The 20,609-nt window shown below is 57.1% G+C and overlaps 1 protein-coding gene across 1 annotated transcript in view; it reads right to left on the bottom strand.

Annotated features, from left to right (window-relative positions):
- FOXO6 (forkhead box O6) overlaps positions 1 to 20,522 on the bottom strand; it is a 22,249-nt gene extending 1,727 nt beyond the window's left edge. The window contains exons 1-2 of the mRNA XM_017873118.1: positions 19,804 to 20,522; positions 19 to 593 (exon numbers count right to left, since the gene is read on the bottom strand). Of these exons, the coding sequence (XP_017728607.1) occupies positions 19 to 593; positions 19,804 to 20,217 (989 nt within the window). The 5' untranslated portion in view covers positions 20,218 to 20,522. The remainder of the gene's footprint in view (positions 1 to 18; positions 594 to 19,803) is intronic.
- Between the last annotated feature and the right edge of the window lie 87 nt (positions 20,523 to 20,609).

Here is a 20,609-nt window from a genome sequence, read left to right on the forward strand (position 1 = left end):
CGGGACCGCGGCCCGTACGCGTCCTGCGCGCCGTCCAGCAGGCCCTCGGGCAGCCCCGCGCTGCCGCCGCCGCCGTGCAGGCCCAGCGGGCCTCCCAGCTCGGCCAGGCGGGGCAGCTCACCCGGACAGCGCGCGCCTAGCGCCGGCGACAGCGCGCTGGCGGGACTCGGATACATGAGCGGCGACGATGGCGCCAGGGCCTCCAGGGCCTCGTCGTCCTCCAGTTCGGCCGCCTCCCCGAGCAGGGGTCTCCCGCTGCCGCGGAAGTCGGCCCAAGCCTCGTAGTCGTCGCTGGCGTGCGAGGCGGGGCTGGCGGCCCACTTGGCTGCGGCAGGCACCGGCCCCGGGGCGGGCGCGCCCGGAGAGCTGTCGTCCGGGCTTCGCTCGGGCGCCTGCAGCTGCTTCTTCTTGCTCGCCTTGCCCTTGATGCGCAGGAACTTGGCCCCGTTGTCCATGGACACGGCCCTGCGCCGCGGGGTCTTGCCTGTCTTTCCGCCCTCGGGGTTCAGCATCCACCACGAACTCTTGCCGGTGCCCTCGTTCTGCACGCGGATGAAGCGGGTGTGCAGCGACAGGTTGTGTCGGATGGAGTTCTGTGGCCAGAGACAAGGATGTGGGTGGGAGTGGGGGGTGAGGAGGCCATGGGGAAGAAAGGACGTGATGGAAAGAAGAGGGGGAAGATAAGAGAGTGTAGAAGGAGGGGGGAGCCAGGGATGAAGATGAGGTAAGGGGGTTGGGAGAGGGAGGGGGCAGGTGTAAGTACCGGGTTGGACAAACCCAGAGTACCCACCCTCTGCCCCAGAACCACACCGCCATCCCTCCCCACTCCCACACAGAGACTGCCCAGAAGGTGGGGCCAGAGCTTTGGTCTTAGCCTTTCCCTGGGGGCATGACCAACCCTGTGGGCTACTCTGAGCCTGCGGGGGGTCTGCAGCAGGGAGCAGGACCCCCTCTCACCAGCTCAGCCAAGACCCACGCGGGGCTAACCAGGCTGCCAGGGCCCCCAGCAGATTACGTAAGGGCTTATGCCGCTGCGGCTCATTTGTCCGCCCCCCTCCCTCCCCAGCCTGGCATGGCGCCAGGAGCCCGAAAACCCAGGGCTCCAGAAATCAATCTCGCGGTGACTGATTAAGCCCTGTTTAGAACTAATTGCTCTTTCGTGTGTGGGGAGAATAAATTACCTGCTTTAATTTCGTGTCTTTAAAATGCAACTGCAGGTAGAGAAGACTGTTAACCCTTTGCTGGGAGGGCCTGGCCAGGGGAAACAGAGTAGGCTGGGGGTCCCCAAGGTGGGTCCAGGCCTGAGACTTTTCAGAGGTATCACCCCAACTCCTCTGAGCTGCTGTGAACTCCAGAGGGCTTGGATTCCAGCAGGTCCCTCAAAAGACATCCTTTTGCCACAGAGACCTCAGCCTCTTCAGTGCTCACCTTCAGGTCAGCCCAGTTCTCCTGCCTGCCCTTTGGACTGCATCCTGCCCTCTTCTCCTGACCCACCTGCCTGCCCTCCAAGTCCCTTCCTGGTGGAGACTTCAAAAAATCCCCACAAAGTGTGTGGCAAAGTCCCCGTTCACACACCAGAAGACCTAGGCTCAGAGAGAGGAAGTGGCTTGCCCAAGGTGGCCTTTTCTGCTGTTCCTCAGTTCCTCCGTGGGCTTCACCTCTGCCATCTCTGCATACATCCTCTTTTTAATTCTGCTGTGCCAGTCTCCAGTGCTTCCCATGTCACTGCCTGCTTTTGCCAGGCCTGTTCTGAGGACAGAGGAAGGCAGGGAGTCCACTGGCCCCACTGGAATCTGGAGTAGAACTTCTGCTGGGCCTGCCGCCGCACCCCACCTCTGGGGCCTCCCACCTGGTGGCCTCAACCTCCTGGTCTAGGTACTGCTATGGAAACAGCAGGGGCTTGGGTATCAGAGGGCGGGACAGGATGCCTGGCTCTTTGGCTGCCTAGCTATGTGACCATGGGATGTTTACTCAGTTTCTGTGAGCCTCAGTGAACTACTCTGAAAAAGTGAGCTACATTCAGTAACTACCGCGTAAGGCTGTACGATCATTACATGTGCATGAATAAATGTTTGCACACCAGGTGCTGATAAACGTAGGTTATATCCTCACTCTGGCCAGAAGATCTCACTCCTTAGTTCCCCCAACAGACCTGCTGTTTCCATCTCTTTAACATCATGTCTTGTATGCAGCTGTGCTGGGCACCAACTCTGGGAAGATGGCATTCTCCAATTTCATACACTGGGGACCGGAGGCCCAGAGGCATGATGTAACTTCCCATGGCCCCACAGCTAGGCAACGATGCCAGGTACCACTCCAGCTCTGCCCAACTCATGGACCTGCTCTTAACCTGTGAATCCACCCAGCCACACTCACAGCTCCAGCTACTGCTCTCTGAGGTTCTCCCTCCTGCCTCATTCCCACCAGTCTCCGGGAGGAGGGGTCCTTCCTGCTGCCCAGGGTACCCTCCAACCCCTCACCCCCAGCTCCAGGCACTGACCTGACTCCTCAGGGCCCCAGGCTCCCTGTCTCTGGCACTTTCTGGCCTTTGAAGGCAACAGCTGGGACTTGCCAGCCTTGCCCTGCCTGGTTCTCCTGAGACCCTGAGGGGAGGGGAGCTGGGCCCCTAGGGAGCGGTGCTCCCTCAAGTAGATACCCCCTTCCTGTTCCCACCCCTGCACCTGGCTCCTGAGCCCCTCCCCCATACCTGTGTTCAGGCTCCTAGGAGGCCTCAGTTCTCTTCCCCCATAGGACTGTCTGGCTTACAAGAGGCTCCATCTCCCACCTCCCCATTTCTCCATCTGGAGGTCACTCAGGCAACACCTCTTTATCAATGTCATTATGTCCTGGAAGAAGGACAGTACCAGGTACCAGCACCTAGCCAGCACTTGCCCATTCAGCCCTGGGTACTCTAAGTACTTTATCTAATGTAATCATTAGTTGAACTCCATACAAGTCAGGGATTGTGATCCCTATCTCATAACCGGAGAGTGAAGCTCAGAGATGTTAAGTGAGTTGCCAAGGTCACACAGCTTAAGTGCTGTGCCAGGTATTGATTTCAGGTTGGTCTTTTGTTTTGTTTTGTTTTGTTGAGACAGGGTTTCATTCTGTACCCCAGACTGGAGTACAGTGGCGTGATCTCAGCTCACTGCAACCTCCGCCTCCCAGGCTCAAGTGATTCTCCAGCCTCAGCATCCCAAGTAGCTGGAAGTACAGGTGCGTGCCACTGCTGCCCGGCTGATTTTTGTATTTTTAGTAGAGGCGCGGTTTCACCATGTTGACCAGACTGGTCTTGAACTCCTGACCTCAGATGATCCCCCTGCCTCGGCCTCCCAAAGTGCTGGAATTACAGGTTGGTCTTATTCTAAGTCTAAAGGACATCACATTCTGCCATGGAAGACAGAAACACGTCTGAGAATCCCAAAGAATCTTAAGAAGCCAGCATTCCAGTGTTCCTCAAACTTTCCATGTAAACCATCCCTAGAAGCTGGCAGCAGGGGAAGTCTGGGGGCACGTTGCACAGGCCAAAATTTCCTGCAAGTCTAAGCTTCCTTTTTAGAATTCAAGGAAATTTTGCATATACTTTATAATCCATTCACATTTTCTTTATACACGTTATTCACATGTTTTAGAATTACCGCCAAGACAAGCTCCAGGTCTCTGAAGGTTTGCATTCTTCCCTGCTCTGTCCCATATCCAGCCAGGTACCCCTGGAGCTCAGGCCTCAGCCTGAAACCATGGCTGGCCCAACCCAGGGGAAAGAAAGGACTTGCCCAAGGCTGTCTAAGACCTGGTGGCAGAGCAAGGATGTGAGCCCAGGCCTCCTGACCCCCAACCCAGTGTTCTTCTCACTACCAAACCTGACCTAGATGAAGTTTCTCCTTCTTTGGGGGCCTCAGTGTCCTGAACTGTAAACTAAGGAGATGGGCAAGTTGTACTCTGGGGACCTTTTCAGTTTGGCACTGAAAATCCTTAGAATCATTCAGTCCAGAGGTTTTCAAACATTTTTCTTAAATAGTGGAACTCTTTCTGTAAATGAGATTTAGTGCAAAACTTGAGCATTACACACTCAAGCCATCGGGGGTGGGGACAGGAGTACCTGGATCCCCGTACACTCAGCACCCTTCTTCACAGAAAATGAAGCTCCTGGGGAGGATTCTGCAGGCCAGATGGATGGGGTCGTCAAGGCACAGAGGGATGCCATGCCTTGCTCAAGGTCAGACAAGGTGGCTCAGAGCTGAGTGAGGACCTAGGCCTCTGACTGCTGAGCTGGGCTCTGAACCAGGTGTGCTCCAGGGCTGTGCCCCATGAGAGAAGCTCAGGCCCTGCAGCTCAGTCTGGCTCCTCAGGGCCCAGCCACCTGGTACCAATCAGAGCTCCCTGCCAGATCTAGTGGCAAGCACTGATCACAGCTCTGGCTCACACCACAAGGCCTCCTGGGAGGCCAGAGGCCATGGAGGAGGTGAAAGAGGCAGAGGAGGGAGATGCCTTTGCCAGGCAGCAGTAACCAGGGCTCCCTCTTCGAGTCACCTAGCAACCCACCACCATAGCCACAGCCCTGGCATGCCTGGGCTCCCCTGGTGCCCAGAGCTGGGCACAGCTTCTGGGGCCTCATGCCTCCCACATCTACATCCAGACCTGGAGCATGTTGCTAGGGGAGTCAGGACCTACCTGATTCAGGGCCCGAGGGAGACCATCTGGGGGCAGAGGGAAAGGACAGTGGGTTATATCTCATGCCTACCCCGTTCTCCCTCAGAACCTGGGCCAGGGAGCCCAGCACCCCAAGGATTCTCCCACCAGGGAGGAGGCTAGAGTAGGGCAAAGTACATCAGCTGTAGCATTGGAACTGGATTCCAGTTTCAGCCCCATCACCCATGAGTGCTATGACCCTGGGGCAAGATGCTTTCATGCTCCATTCCTCAAATGGCTCCCTGCTCCCTCTCTCACCTCCTTATAGCACGCCACACAGCAGCCAGGGTGACCCTTCAAATAACCAAGATCACGTCCATTCCTGCCCAGATCCCTCCGACACCCTCCATCTCACTCAGAGTGAGGAACAAAGGCCTTGCCATGGCCCATAAGACCCACAGTGACCATGCAGGTGCCCCGCTCCATCCCTCCCTCCCATCCTCAAACCTGCCAGGCATGCCCGCCTGCCCCCAGATATCCACAGAGATCTCTCCTCTCCTTCCAGTCTTTGTTCAGATGTCACCTTTTGGAACGGGGCCCATCCTCACCTCTCTTAAAAACTGTTCCTCTTCCCTGGAATTTCTTGGCCCCCTGATCCTGCTGTATGTTTTTCTAAAGCATTTTCACATTCTAAATACATTATTTATCCTGTCTTTATATTAGAATACAAGCTTCATGAGGGCGGTGATTTTTATCCTTTTTTTTTTAACTGTACTTCCTGTGTTTGGTACATACTAGACACTTAAATGTTTGTCAAATGAATAAATGGATGAATGAATAAGAGAAAGTGTGTGCAAGGAGGAGTAATACTGTGTTGTAGGGAGATTAAATGAGACTGGGCAGAGTGACTGGCACAGAATAGGGGCTTTTCCAAACTGTGCAGAAAGAAGACACAGGCAGGATGAGAAGCAGGCAGTGGGGTGAGAATGTCCGCAGCAGTCTGACCCACTGAGGGGTGCCAGGGAGAGGGGTAGGGCATCCGTTGGGGGTGAAGGAGAGGTCCCAGGATGCACAATGCAGCTGCCTGCCCTTCCCAGCCCCCCATCCTGCTCCCCAGAGAGACTTGGATAACCCAGGGCTGGCACACATCAAGGTCTCCCCTGGGTCAGAAGACACTCCAGGAGCCCCAGTGGGAACAGAATAACCTTGTCCTTGCTGATGGTGCCTCCCTCATGGACAGGGTCTGATCCATTTGGTGGTGGCAGCTCATCTATCCAGCAGGACACCCTCATCTATTCCCAGGATGCCCTTCACCCACGAGCAGTAATGCATTCACCTGACAGCACAACCCCATTTATCCAGCACACCAGTCCCATTTATCCAGCAAGTACAACCTCATTTGCTAACAGCACTCCATTCACCTGACGGGCCCCCTCATTTATCCAGCAGGACACCCTCATTTATCCTCTGGGTCGGACACTCTCCTTCCTCCTGTGGTGTGGCTGTGTTCTCTGACGGAGCAAGCCGACTGATCCAGCAGGACGTCATCTCTACTACAAGTACACTTCATCCCCTGACAGTACAACCTCATTTATCTAATAATGCACCCTCACCTTGCCTCCAAGTACCACCTCATTCCCTGACAGTACAACCTCGTTTATCTTCCGGTACAACCTCATTTCTCCTCCCAACACAGCTTCATTCTCCGACAGCTCAACCTCATCTAATCTTATGTCTCCAGCCAGGGCCTGCCAGATCTCCGGGGGCCAAAGGAGAGTGCAGAGAAAAGAGAGTTCCCCTCATTTGCTGTCCCCCGCCTACAAGGGCTGCCTGGTGCTATAACCATCCAATTTCTTGAGGCCCAGAAGGGGCCATGGACTGTGATTTCTAGGCTGCTTGGCCAAGCCAGAGCTCTACTATTGCCCTGCTTCCTGTTCTGTCCCCACTATGGCTACCGAGGGCCCACAGGTTGGATTCTGGGACATGGACTCATGGTTGCTGTACCATCTTCTTCCTTCCTTATTTATTTATTTATTTTGAGCCAGGTTCTTTTTTTTCTTTTCTTTTCTTTCTTTCTTGCCAGGGTATTTATTTATGTATGTATTTAGAGCCAGGGTCTCCTTCTGTCACCCAGGCTGGAGTGCAGTGGCACAATTATAGCTCACAGTACCCTTGACCTCCTGGGCTCAAGTGATCCTCCCACTCTATCCTCCCGACTAGCCGGGACCACAGGTGTGCGCCACCACACTCGGCTAAATTTTTATATTTTTTGTAGAGAGGAGGTTTTCTTATGTTGCCTACGTTGGTCTCGAACTCCCGACCTCAGGTGATCTTCCCGCCTCGGCCTCCCAAAGTGCTGGGATTATAGTGTGAGCCAACTCGCCTGGCCATCTCTGTGCCATCTTCTTCTGATCCTGGGCAGTGGGACTGGGGGAAGTTACCTTTTCTGGGGCATATTTAGTGGTGTGCTGGCAAATGTTTAACCACCAGTTCTTCTGGAAGTTAAAAAAACAAAAACAAAAACCCCACCTGATTTGATTTGTAGCTTTTGCTGCTTTCTGTCGTATGGATACTCACATCATGGCCAATTTTAAGCTGCCACATGACGTCACTGAGTGCAGAATTGGGAAGAAGTGTGCATGATCAGCCCTCATGAACCAGTGCAAGCCACCTCTCACACACCACTGGCATGTGCTTCAAATGCTGAAGCCAGAGAAGGGCACCCACCTACTACATGCCCAACATAGGCTAGGCTCCTTTAATCCTGATAACCATCCTGTGAGTAGGTACTGCGATTTTACAAAGGGGGTAAACGGAAGCTCAGGTGGGTTAAATGACTCCTGAGGCCACAAAGCTGGGAAATGATGAAGCCAGGCTTGGGTCTTAGGGCTGCTGGATTCCAAAGCCAGGGCGCTCCCCACACCTACCCCTAATGTGGCAGGGGACACTCTGCTCTGCTGTCGACCCCAGTGGCCACCTCCACCTTGACGCTCAAGCCCAGGCTCTCCTAGCTTTCATCAGAGACAGGAGACAAGGACCGTGCCCCCACCTACCACCGACCCTGTGCTACCTCCTGGCCTCCCTGGTACCTGGGGTCTTTCAGGATCCTCCAAGTGCGGCCCTGGGTCTTGTGTCCACCCATCGCAGCCCAAGCTCAAGGTCAGGTGTGGATGCCTGTCCAGATTGTATCACAGTCAAAGGCTTAGTCCAGCCCCTCCCTCAGGAGACTGATCCTGACTACCTGATGGGGACAATGACCCAGCACCTGTTATTGCAGTGACCACCTGTGGGGCTGTGGTGAGGGCTCTGATCCCCTCTATGATTCCCATTTCCTCCTTCCCTCCTGGCCTTCCTTCCTGCATACGGAGAGGTGAAAGACAGGGGACAGAATCCTAACTTCATCCATGTGATAGTGGCCTCCACTATAATGGGAATAACAATCCCACCATCCACAGGGACACATGGGGCCTGGATGAGACGCCACATGTCAAGAATGTCATCCCATCCCTGTCTCGGAGCCCCAGGAGCCTCCCCATCCCACCCTTTGCCCCCACCCAACTCAGGGGCCCCAGCCTGGCCTAGGAACACACACCTGGGTCAGACAGAGCCACAGACTCCCTAAGAGTCACTTGCCCTGCCATCTGGGATGAAGTTCAGGTTCTCAGTCCAGGCCTCTTCCTGGCAAAAGAGGTGACCTGGACAATGCCAGGGACCTGAGGCCATGTGCAAATCCTCGGCACTAGACTCTGCAGTGGAGAAGGGATAGAAGAGCATGTGGGGGCCATGGGGCACAGATGTCTCCAGGTGAGTGGGCTCACGATCAGCAGTGGATCCCAGAGTGGGCAGCCTGGGGCCAGGAGGAACCAATATCCAAAGCAAGGCATGAGGCTCTGGCACCCCCCAGAGAAAGCAGAGCCCACACACCCAGGCTGGGCAGCAAATAAACCAACGGAAGTCCAACCTCACACTGCTCCAATGCCCATTCTTCCTTTCACCTGTGGGCTTGGGTCCAATCCCAGGCTGGTACTAAAGAGCCCTCTGATGTCCTCCAGCCACCTTGGATATCCCCATCCCTGTGCCTTTGCACACTATTCCCTTTACTCTTGTCCCTCTCTCTGCTCTACCAGTTCCTGTTCCTCCATCAAGGCCAGCTCTGTGGCACCTTCCTCATCCCCTATGCAAGCCCCAAAGACAGATGCTCCCACCTCAGTGCTCCTGCAGAGATCTAACAGCAAACCAGAGTAAAGTGGTGTCTGAGCCGGCCTCCCTACTCGAACTTTGTGGGGCAATCCTTGGCTCACGAGAAGTCAGTAGCCACGAGCTGCTCAGGCCTGGCTTTTCTGTGTAGTTTCTCTTCAGCAAAATCTCAGGCCAGAGCTACAAGGCTTGCCCACCCTCTACCAGGGTCCTGTCTGACCCTCCTCCCCGCAGCTTTCTCCTGCAGCTCCTGCTGCCCCTGCCACCTCCCTACTTGTCCTCAGTACTTCCTGCCTCCTTGGGAAAGTGAGGCAGTGAGGCGGGAAGACTACTGCTTCCAAGACATTGACCACATGCCATGCCCTGTGCTGCCGCTTGAAAATTATCTCATTGAATTTTTGTAACAACCCTCTAGTTGGTTTATTGTCCCCATTTTACAGATGAGAAACTGAGGCTCCAAGAGACAAACTGACTTGTCCAGGGTTGCATAGTGTAAGTGGTGGTGCAGGAATTTACACCCAGGGCGCTTGCTCTTTCTCCTGCCCTGAGAGACCTCCAGAGAGGAGCCAAAGCCAAGCAGAAGTTCCAGGGTGAGCCTGGGGTAGGGGTAAGGGGACTGTCCATACTAGTTCAGCAACCCCTTCACAGACCCTCCTTCATTCAGGATTAAAAAGAACTCCTAAATGCAAAGCATTCAGACTTTTCCATCTCCCCTCTCAGTCTCAGCCCCTCCCTCCCTCTGCAGGCAGCACTTCCCCACTCCCCTGCCCCAGGCCCTGGGAGCAGCTGCAGTGACCTCACCCAGCCCTGCCCTGAGCCCAGCTCTGGGGAGGGCCCAGCAGCTGTGCCCCAGCCCTGCAGGCTGGCTCCTGGGGGAGAAAAAGGAAGAGTGGGCATGGTGCCAAGAGAACCATCTGCTCTCCCAGGGGCATGGCCACCCGCACAGACACTAGCCTTGCCCCCAGGGGCCACCCTTGGCCCGCTGTCCTCATGCCAAGGGGCTCTAGGAGCCCAGGGTGGCCCACCCAGACCAGGGCACCAGCCCTCATCTGCCATTTTTCTCTTAGAGACCGAGAGGTCCTTGCAGGACATGTTGGAGCACTCAAATGTCCACTGGAAAATGAACAAGTGCTCAGAGTAAGCCCTAGGGGCAGAGGCCAGAGGCCAGGGTAGGGTGTGCTGAGCACTGCCTCCCCCAGCCCCGGCCCCAGCCTTGTCGGGCTAAGGGCTCTCAATCCCTTCCCGGGGCCCTCCATCTCTGCACATCTGTTCAGCTGGCAGGTGCCTCAGGAAGAGGGCAAGCCCCTTCCCCCAGGGCCCCAGCTCAGGTTACAAGAGGAGGAGGAGGAGGCCAGCTGAGGACAGAGGGAGGGGACAGGAGAGAGAAGCAAGAGGCTTCACAGCTTCCCAGAGTGTTGGGGGAGGGGAACTCAGAGCTGAAGAGGGAAGGGCCATGCCCAAGGTCACACAGCTTGCCAGTGGGGCAAAGAGGAGCCAATGTCCAGGGGAGGGCAGTCCTGGGTTCAAGGGTGACTTTGAACAATACATTTCCTTCATCTGTGAAAATGGGGTGCCGGCTGGGCACAGTGGCTCATGCCTGTAATCCCAGCACTTTGGGAGGCTGAGGCAGGCAGATTACGAGGTCGGGAGATGGAGACTCTTCTGGCTAACAAGGTGAAACCCCGTCTCTACTAAAAATACAAAACATTACCCGGGCGTGGTGGCGCACGCCTATAGTCCCAGCTACTCCAGAGGCTGAGGCAGGAGAATGGCATGAACCTGGGAGGTGGAGGTTGCAGTGAGCCGAGATCAGGTGCTACTGCACTCCAACCTGGGGGACAGAGTGTGAGACTCTGTCTCAAAAAAAAAAAAAAAAAGGAAATGGGGTGCCTAAAACCTGCCCTGCTTGTCATCCAAGGCTATGGGGAAGGCTCTGGAGGCTAGAAAGCAACAGGCCCAACTAAGGGCAGGAGGGAGCTTGGACATCTGAATATCTGACACCTCGGTCTCAGGGACAGGAAAGGGAGGCATTAGAGGAAGGACCCTATTATTATCCTATTTTGTAGAGGAAGAAACTGAGGCTCAGTTGCCCAAGGCTACGCAGAGGGTAAGGAGAGCTAGGCTCTGCCTGCCTGTTTGCCTCCAAGACTCCTAACCACATGGCTTGGCCTCACCTAAGGGATTTTCAAGGCACCAAGGGGTGCTGCCTATGCTAGGCCTGGCATCTGGGACTCTTTGGGCCTCTGTCCTATCTCAGGCTCATTTTCTCCCCGGGACCCCAGTAGCAGGCCCACACTGGGTGCCTGGGCCAGCCTCTCTCTCCTGTTCACTCCCCACAGCACCCTTGAGTGACCTCTGCCCATGTCATTCCCATGGAGAATTCACATTGAGAAGCCCAGAGCCTGGGATGCTCTTCAAGGCCACTCACTTGCTTTCCCAGCTTCAATGCCTGCTGGGCCCCACATAAGCACAGCGAGACCCTCAGGGGCTCCCCACACAGTCCTGAGGCCTTGACCTTCTTTGTCTGCTTTGTCTCCCTTCCTCTCTTCTACCTCCAAACACTCAGCTCATTATCTGGCCTTCCATCATGACCCTGAGCAGATCTTACCCTGCATCAGAGTCAGTGTCCTCGTTTTATCTCCCTAGCTTGACCCCTGCAGGCTGGGATCTCAAGGTCAAGGAGCCAGTCCAGTCCCCACCCAGCAGCCCTGCATAATAGGTACCCAGTGGATGTAGCCCTGGATCACAGGGAATGGAGGGAGCTGCCTCAGCCCTGGGGTCTGCAGACGAGGGGAACATCAGGCTCGTCTGCCCCCACCTTCAGGGAGCTCTCTATCTGGGAATGGGAGCCAGGGAGCCAGGGACCCCAGGGCCATTCCCCAGGCCAAAAGCCTGAGGGCTAAACTCCAAGGGATAGCAGAGAGACAATGACTGGGAGGGGAAGGGGCAGAGGGGAGGAAGGTCAGAGCCCTGGGCTAGGGTGGAGTTAGCCCTGGAGAGTTTCGTTTCTGCCACTTAGAGTAGCTGCTTACTTTTCTCATTCTTGTTCCCTTACCTGCAAAATGGGGAAAGTAACCCTACCAGCTTCACAGGGTTGCTGGGAAATTAAATGAAAGAATGTACATAATGGCACATGGCAGGTTGACTCCTGAGCTAGAATAGTTTAGTGTGGCTAAGGCAAGGATCAGAAGATGGGAGGGTGGCTGGAGAGGTAGACTAGGGCTGATGGCCAGGCCTTGAGTGTCCTACTAAGGCCTGGGGACTGGATTAAGCAGCTATACACATGCCCCTCTTCTCTCCTCTTCTCTCCCTCTTCTCTGCTCTCTGACAGCAGGGGCTGTGACATTTAGTTTATTCACCATTCCAGTTCCAGAGAGGCTTCCTGAGTATTTACAACCACACTGACTCTGGCCTTGCCCCCAGGGGCTGCCCTGGGCTCTCTGTCCCCTTGCCAAGGGACTGCAGGAGCCCAGGGCAGCCCTCCCTCTCTTGCAGCAAAGTCTCCTAGTAAGCAAAGCATATCAGCCCTGGCTGTGGCTCCATTCTCTTCATCCATGTCCTATACAGTGTGATTTCTAAGCCATGGGGTGGCTGCATGATGGTGATGTGGTGGCCCAGTCCCTGGGTGCTGACTACATGGGGTTCAGATCTCTGGAGGACCCAAAAGGAGTGAGGAAGAGGGGTGTAGCCTCAACCTGGGCAGCCTGCTTGGAGAAGAAGCTGGTCCATGCTGGGAGGAAGAGACAGGGGGACAGGCAGGAGGCCAAGAAGCCACCCTCTAAGGTATTGGTTCAGAATGACCTGTCACCAGCCATACACAGATTCCAGAGCTCACCCCGATATAGAGGATCTGAGCTGGGGACTGGAAGCCTGTGTTGTCAGAAAGCTTCTAGGTGATTCTGATCATCAGCTAGGTTTGCAAACAACTAAGGACTTGAGGCAGGAATTCTCAGTCAGAAGTCTTGGGTTCCAGAATCACCTGGAAGGTAGGGCTTTGTTCAAACTACCCAAGACCCCACCTAGTTTCTGAGGGGTATCCCGAGGGGTCAGCCAAGGAGAATCAATAGGTGCCTTGGTGACTGTGAGACAATGGCAGTGGGCGTGGGTTGAGAATTCCAGTGTCATGTGTGAAGGTGGAGATGCCAGGGCGACCTGAGATCAGAGGAAGCAGGAAAAGTGGGAGAAAGGGCAGGGCCTGGACAAGGTAGGCTGAGGGCCTATGGGTCCCAGGAGAGCAGTTTGGACTTGGTTGACTTCTAGGTGAACCAAGGAGCCCAGGAGGGTTCTGGAGCAGGAGAGCCTGGGGGCAGGAGGGCTGGCTGGCATGTAGAGCTGACAGCACCAGCATGGGGAGATGCAGAAATGTGGCAGAGACAGACGAGTCTGCAGCTAAATCCAGGCTCCGCTATGCTGCCTTGGCCAAATGACCTCATTTTTCTGGGCCTCCATTTCCTCAACTGCAAAATGGGGTTATTAATGTGTACCTAGCGGGATCCAGGGAGGATGAAATGAGAGAATGTATGTGAACTGCCCAGCTGACTGCCTAGCACCCAGATATTAATTATCTTACCTCTCTTTCTCCTTTCCATAAGAAGTACCCCCACTTACAGACCAGAAAGGTTTCTCTCTGCAAAGAGGGAGGCCCTTGGGGGAGGGTGTGGGAGGCCCCTCCCCCACACGCCACCTGGCCCCCCTCCCACCTCCACATATGGGTTGGGGGGTGGGGAGAGGCAGCAAACAGCCAAACCCTCCCAAACAGGAGTTGGTTTCTATGGTAACCAGGGTGCCAGGAGAAGGGGGGTGCTCCAGATCCAGCTGTCCCCCTGAGAACCCTACCCAGGCCCCAGAGCCTGAGCTCATGCCCGTCCAACACCCTGAACCCCCATCTGCCTGCTTTGGGGGCCAGCTGGAACTGCCATAAACACTCCTTTCATTGTACCCAGAGCATATTTGCCACCTGGGTACTGCCACAGACAGGACAGGCATCTTTAAACAGGAGTCCCAAGTCCCACACCTGTACTCACATGTGTCCACCTGGGAGAAGTCCTCTCAGTACTATGTGCCCTCTGTCCAATGAACCCCTCATGGCTCCAAGAACCAGTGAGCTTGTAAGTTACAGCACTGAACCGAAAAAGACTGTGTTAAGACCCTTTGGACACAGATGAGAACACTGAGAACCAGAATGGGAGAGAGGTTTGCTCCAACTCACACATGCAATGGATCAGGTTCCCTATAGGTAGGGGTTCTGTCCAGCCCCTCACCTACTCCTGACTCCACAGCTGACTCCAAATGACGCCAAAGGGCTGGACTAGGACACTCTGTGTGATGCTGAAAGGGGATGGGGCACTGCTGGGGAGAAGGAAATAAGTCCTAAAAGCTTTAAGACTCATCTAGCAGCCAGGCATGGTGGCTCACACCACCATGTAATCCCAGCACTTTGGGAGGCTGAGGCAGGTGGATCCCTTGAACCCAGAAGTTCAAGACCAGCCCGGACAACATAGGGAAGACCCCTGTCTCTACAAAACACCTTTTTTAAATTAGCCAGGTGGGATGGCCTGTGCCCATGGTCCAGCTACTCAGGAGGCTGAGGTGGGAGGATCACTTGAGCCCAGGAGGTCAAGGCTGCAGTGATCTCTGCCACCGCACCCCAGCCTGGGTGACAGAGAGAGACCTTGACTCAGGAAAAAAAAAAAAAAAAAGACTTGTCTAGCAACAAAATGGGCAATCCCAGAGATGGTGAGTTTCTAGTTGCTGGGAGTGTGTCAGAGGGGGTTGAGTTGGGGAGGAGTCAGGGGTGCAGAGACTGGGTTCCAGGACTCTGCAGCTCCTTGGAGAACCCAAGTCTGATTGGAATGTGAGGGAGCAGGCACCAATGCATAGGCAGGTCCAGCCCCACCCTCTCCTGTTTCCCAGGCACCCCCCACTCCGGGTAAACTAGGGTTGGGAAGGGGATCTAGTGAGTCTGCTGGGAGGTAAGGGAAACTGAGGTGAGGAAGGGGCTCCCCCTGCTGTAGCTGATATACCCACATCCCACTCAGTACTTGACTACCCCTCAACCCTTACACCCCATGTGGTGGTCACCACTAGCTGCCACTCAAAGACAGTGAAGGTCCTTTCAGAGTCCAAAACAGGCCCTTCCCTCCAGCCCCTGCCCCACCTCAATCCTACCCAATGGCACAGAAAAAGCTTGAGCTTGGGGTCCAGTTCCCAGGCCCACCACTTCGGAGGTAGCGACCTCAGGGCAAGTCACTTCCCCACCTGGAACACAGGGATGCCAGCCCGCCTGGGTGGTGGTGAGGGTCTGATGAGAGTGCTCTGGACCAGCGGGTGCCTCTGTCCCGGCCCCCTCGGCCCTCCGCCCCTCTGGCAGGGCCTCTTCAGTTCCTCAACCTAGTCAGTCCCTTGGCTAGTCAGCTCCCTTTAGTCAATCCCTTGGCTGGAGCCCTCAGGGCTTGCAGAGAGGGGCCCCCCCAGACCCGCAGAAAGTGGGGGTTGGGGGCGCTGAACTTTCGAACCCGCAAACCCCCCGCGCCGTTCATTACCTTAACGCGAGTTAAAAATAACCGTCTCATCTCTTTAAATTAGTCTGTCTGCAATTACCGCCTGGCACGGCGCTGCCCGCCATCGTCCCGCTGGAGCAGCGCCAGGTGGCAGGCGGGGCCCTCACCCTGTCTGTCGGTCTGTCTGCCTCCCGGCCCCCTCCTCTCCCGCCGCGTGGCTGCCCCAGGGGCCTCCCTGAGCCCCGCCTCCTCAGCTCCCTAAGTTGCGCGGGGTGTGGCGGGGGCGGCCGCTGTGGGGCCGGAAGGGAGAGAGGGGGTCCACGGGGAGCAGAGTGGGGTGGGGGGGCTGGGCACGGCGGCGGGGGAGGGGCGCCGGGAGGCCCGGGAAGCCGGAAGGGCCCGAAGCGCGCCAGCGCTCGTGGGTGGGTGTGAGCAGGTGGCCGTGGGAGTCTGCCGGGCGTGCCAGCAACTGTGCCAGGAGCGGCTGGCACGGGCTCGTGCCCAGGAGGCGGGCAGCTGCCAGCCCCCCGCTCATGCAGTGAGGGGGGTGAGGACACCCCCCAACCGGGACTCACACCGCCTCCTCCCGCACCCCCATCAGCCCTTGGGGCTGGGGATCCCCGGAGGACAAAGGAGGAGGAGGGAGCCCTGCTGGAGCAGGCTGGGGGGAGAGAAGGGGGTGGCTTCAGCTGACAGCCACTGCTTGGGCTGTAGCAGGACCCTGCCCCCAGCCTCTCAGATCAGTCCCTCTCTTCCAGCCACACCCCACCTGGAACTTACTGGGCCAGATGGGGGTGGTGCCACCCCTCCTAATCCCACCTCTCATCAGCCAGGCTGCCCCAGCCCCTGGGAGAGAAGGGAAGTTCCCATCCAGTGTGCTCCTTCTGGGGACAGGAATGGGAGGCGCCCAGGCCTGGCCTGGGAGCTCCCAATGGAACTGGCAGCCAGGAAACACAAAAGCAGGCAGAACAACTCCAGGGGCGCTAAGTGGAAGGTGTGCCAGAACTCAGAGCAGCCTGAAAGGCTTCCCAGAGGAGTCCAGGGCCAAGGGAAAGTGAGACTGGAGTATCTGAGAGAAAGTGGGAGGCTCTACCTGGATATTCACAGTGTTGGGACACTGTAGAGGGACCGCCTATCCAAGCCCTCATCCTAGGCCTGGTGGGGAACACAACTAGCCCCTTTGGTTGGGTTCCCAGCAATAAGCCCAGCCTCTCTAGGCCTCAGCATGGTCTGAGTGTCCCAAGCCTGCTGCTTGTCTTGTCTTCTCCAATTCCTGTCCTGCACCACTCAGCTACCTCCCTGCATCATAGATATGACCATAGGGATAAGGCCAAGCATGTCATCCCTTCCTGATCTGGCCCATTCCACCCTTCCCATGCCACCTCCCTGTCATGCCTGGACACCCTTGGTTTGAGCCTGGCACACCCAAACTGTCCCCAAATCAGACATGCACAATTTCACCTCCCTGCCTTTGGGAATGCAGTCAATACTTCCTGGAAGACTATCTCCCAAATTCTCCCCTCCCCAATGAAGGCAGTGCAGACCAAGTGCCACCTCCTCTGTGAGGACTTCCCTGGCTCCCCCAGGGTATCTAATTCCCCTTCCCTGAACCCCTACCCCCATCCCCAGCCTTTCCTATTTACAAAACACAAGGCCTGGGTGTGGAACTGGCTAAGTCCTGATTATTCTGAAATAGATCCAATTAATGCCTTCTCCTTTGGTCCCCACCCCATCTAACACAGGGTTTGGTACACCCCAGGGATTCAATTGCAGTATGTTTGTAGGGGAGGGGAATAAGGAGAGAACAGTGGGCCCTGGCCCCAGGCCTGGCACCTGAGGTGTTCTGTCTGTCAACCTGAGCCTGGCTGGGAGTTGGGATGGCTTTTTCACCAGGCCTCTGGAGTAAATGACTGGGAATGGGGAAGGGCACCATGCAGGAAGCTCCAGGAATAAGTGGGGAAGTAGGCTCCCTGGGGAGCTGGGTAGAGGGTGAGATAGAAGGGCACAGCATGGGGCAGGCCCCTTTCCAGTGCCTGGGTGGTCTCTGCCAAAACCTAGGTCAGGAGTCCACATCTGAGGCTCCCTCTCCAATGCTCAGCCCACGACTGGGAGCCCAGGCACAGGGACAATCGGTGTGTCCCTAGCAGTGTGGTGCAGTGGAAACTGCATCCAATGGGCAGGCAGGAGGCCTGGGCCCTCATCCAAAGCCTGCTGCTCAGTGATGCCCTGGAAAGACTCCTATCCCCTTCCAGGGCTTCAGTCTCACTGTCAGAAATGAACTCATGGGTCTAAACTATCTCCAAGCATATTCTCAATCACGTTTTAGGATTTATACCTCCCTATGTTCAAAAGCCTTCAATGTGCCCCTCCCACCCCCAGCTGCCAGCAGGACACTGTTCCAGAGGTGCTTGGGGACCCTGGAGGGAGAAACATGTAGGCTGGATTCCAGCTTTCCCATCTACTAACTGTGTGACCAGTTCACTCCTAAATACAGGCCTCAGGGCCTTCCTTGTACTTGGGGCCAATGCTGGCTTTGGGCACCCTGGAGGGAGACCATTTGGTCACAGTAAAACCACCTCAGGGACTGTTGAGAGCATTAAAGGCAGATGTGTAAAGGTACCTCTCACAGTGCTTGGCCCCAAGACCTTCAATGAACTGCAGTTCTCTCCTGACTTCTAGCCTCATGTTTCCTCTTCCCATCTTTCCCCATGCTGCCTGATGTGCAAGCTGAGCTGGAGCTACACCTCCTGCAAGAAGCCCTCCCGACCACTCTGGCCCAATGTACTGTCCCCTGCCTCAGCATCCTGCGCCATCCACTCAGTTCCCTGCTCTTTCACTAGACACACACTCATGGCTTCTTGGTGTCATGACTGTATGCTGGGTGCTGTGGGCACAGAATGGCTCTGACACTGCCACTGTCTTCCAAAAGCAGGGTAGATAGGGGAAATGAGACAGAACACAAATGACTAAAACCCGCTACCAGCAGGGAGAGGGCCAGAGAACGGGGAGTCCTAAGCTAGCTAAAAAGCGTTAGGGAAGGCTTCCTGGAGGAGGCATCTGAACTCTGTACCCTTGAGGACACTGAATACATCTCCAGGGAGGAGAAGGCCAGGGCAAGGGGAGCAAGGAGGTAGGAACAATTCCCAAGTGCAGGACACACTTGGGAGAAATGTGTTCTGGTGGGGGCTGAGCCCAAGGGGATGGGAGAGGAGATGCAGAAAGAGACCCAGGTCTACTCCTCCGGCCTGTGTTCCTACTCCATAGTGGCCAGTGAGGGACAGAAGCTGCCAGCACTAACCCTGAGAGCCGTGGGCTCCCAGGTCAGGATACCCTGGCTCTACAATGCTGCCCCTGGGTATCTAGAGCTGTTCATGCCCACAAGTCTCCCCTCCTCCACTGGCACACCTCCTTCCTCTGACCCAGCTTGCAGGCACCACAGGGCATAGCCCCTCCCTTGATATAGGCATGCCTCCCTCACAGAGGCCACCCCTTCCATAGGGAGGCTGACAGCTCACCTCCTAGGCACAGGTACCCCTCCAGCCTCCTCTCCCCCAAAGGCATAGACTATCCCCACTCTCCAACAAGATGGCCAGGGGAGGAGCTGGGTCGAGAGGCCACAATCCAAGCAAGCCCCTGTCCCCTCCTAAGATGGCTCCCCGCTTTCCACTGGCTGGCACTGAGGCCTCCCTGGGGTACCCTGCCCCTCCCCCAGCCCCTAAATTGATCTGGGCTCCGACAGCCAGGGAAGTGGAAAAAAGCATCCTGGGTGGGTATGGACAGATCCCCAGCTCTCAACACCCTGCCCTCACACCAGCAGGGGCCATCACCAGTGACCCCCATCCTGATCTAGGTAAGGGGGGGCAGCAGCCACCCCATGGAGAACTCAGATCTCAGGTCACCTGCCGAGTTCCCCACTCCGGGCTGGCTGGTGCCCTAGGGTGAACTCTGGCACCACAAGAAGAACTGTGGGCCCATGGTCACACTCCTCACCCTGGGGACAGCTCCAGTAAGGGCAATGATAGAGATTTGGGAGGGAAGCCGGCATTGGCCCCAAGTCATTATTCCAGCGCTCTCAGAAGGGTGCCCTGGTGAAAAGGGTAAAACAAGAGTCACACAAAGCAGACTCGGGGGAGGAGGAGGGTCCCCAATGTCCACGGCCTGGGAATGGGTTCCTCTGCTATGCCCCCAAGGACAGGGTGGGGACATTCCTCGGGGACGCCTCAAAGTGGCAGTCCCTTGTCACCCCACCAGACCTCCCACCCCGCATCCCTCCCCGCAATGGAGCACGCACACAGCTGCTCCCAGTACGCCCCCGCCCGTCCGCTGGCCGGCCCCACGCCCTGGGCGCACACTCTGTGACCCCAGGGGGTGCCAAAGAGCCCTCCTCCTGACTGCCCGCCTGCAGCCCAGCACACCTAGCAGCCCCTGGAAGCCCCAGTCGGCGTCCCCAGCCCCCTCCCCAGTCGGACGCCCCCACCTTCCAGCCGGCCGAGCTGTTGCTGTCGCCTTTATCCTTGAAGTAGGGCACGTAACGGACCATCCAGTCGTAGATCTGCGAGAGCGTGAGCCGCTTGTCCGGGGCGCTCTCGATGGCTTTGGTGATGAGGTCGGCGTAGGACAGGTTCCCCCACGCGTTCCGCCGAGAGCTCTTCGCTTTCCGCAGCGGTCCGACCTCCGCGCCCAGGGGCGGCGCTGGGGCCATCGCCGGGGCCGTAGCCCGGCGCTCCGGCCCGCAGTCCTCGGCGCCCTCGGCCACTCCTGCGCCCAGCGCTCCGTCCTCGTCGCCGGCCAAGTCAGGCTGCGGCAGGGGCCAGGTACACGAGCGCGGCCGGCTCTGCGGCGCGAAGTCCGGGTCCACGTCCACCTGATGCGCTCGCAGCTTCGCAGCCATGGTCCCGCCTGGCTCGGGCGAGGAGGGGAGGGAGGCTTCGCGGAGGGTGGGCGGGCGGCTCTGGGATCTGCACGCCCCGGGGAGGCCCGCGGGAGGGGTCCCTGGCGGCGCTGTCTCAGCCGCGGGGCGCCATGGGCCGAGGCGCGGAGGCAGGGGGCTGGACGCGCTGGGGAGCACGAAGGGAGGGAAAGACCGGGGCAGTGAGGGGGCGGCGGCCCGGGAGCCCAGCGGGCACACACCTCGCCCAGCCCCGTTTCTAGCACCTGCCGCCTGCCTGCGCCTGCAGCCACCACCGCCACCGCCGCTGCCGCCGCTCCCCGGGCGCCGGCCCTGCACACGGGCCCCGCTCTCCCGGGACGAGGCCGGATTGCACCATGCCGGAGCCCGAGCCG

This window comes from Rhinopithecus bieti, unplaced genomic scaffold (genome assembly GCF_001698545.2).
Source record: "Rhinopithecus bieti isolate Rb0 unplaced genomic scaffold, ASM169854v2 scaffold_6907, whole genome shotgun sequence".
NCBI lineage: Eukaryota > Metazoa > Chordata > Mammalia > Primates > Cercopithecidae > Rhinopithecus > Rhinopithecus bieti.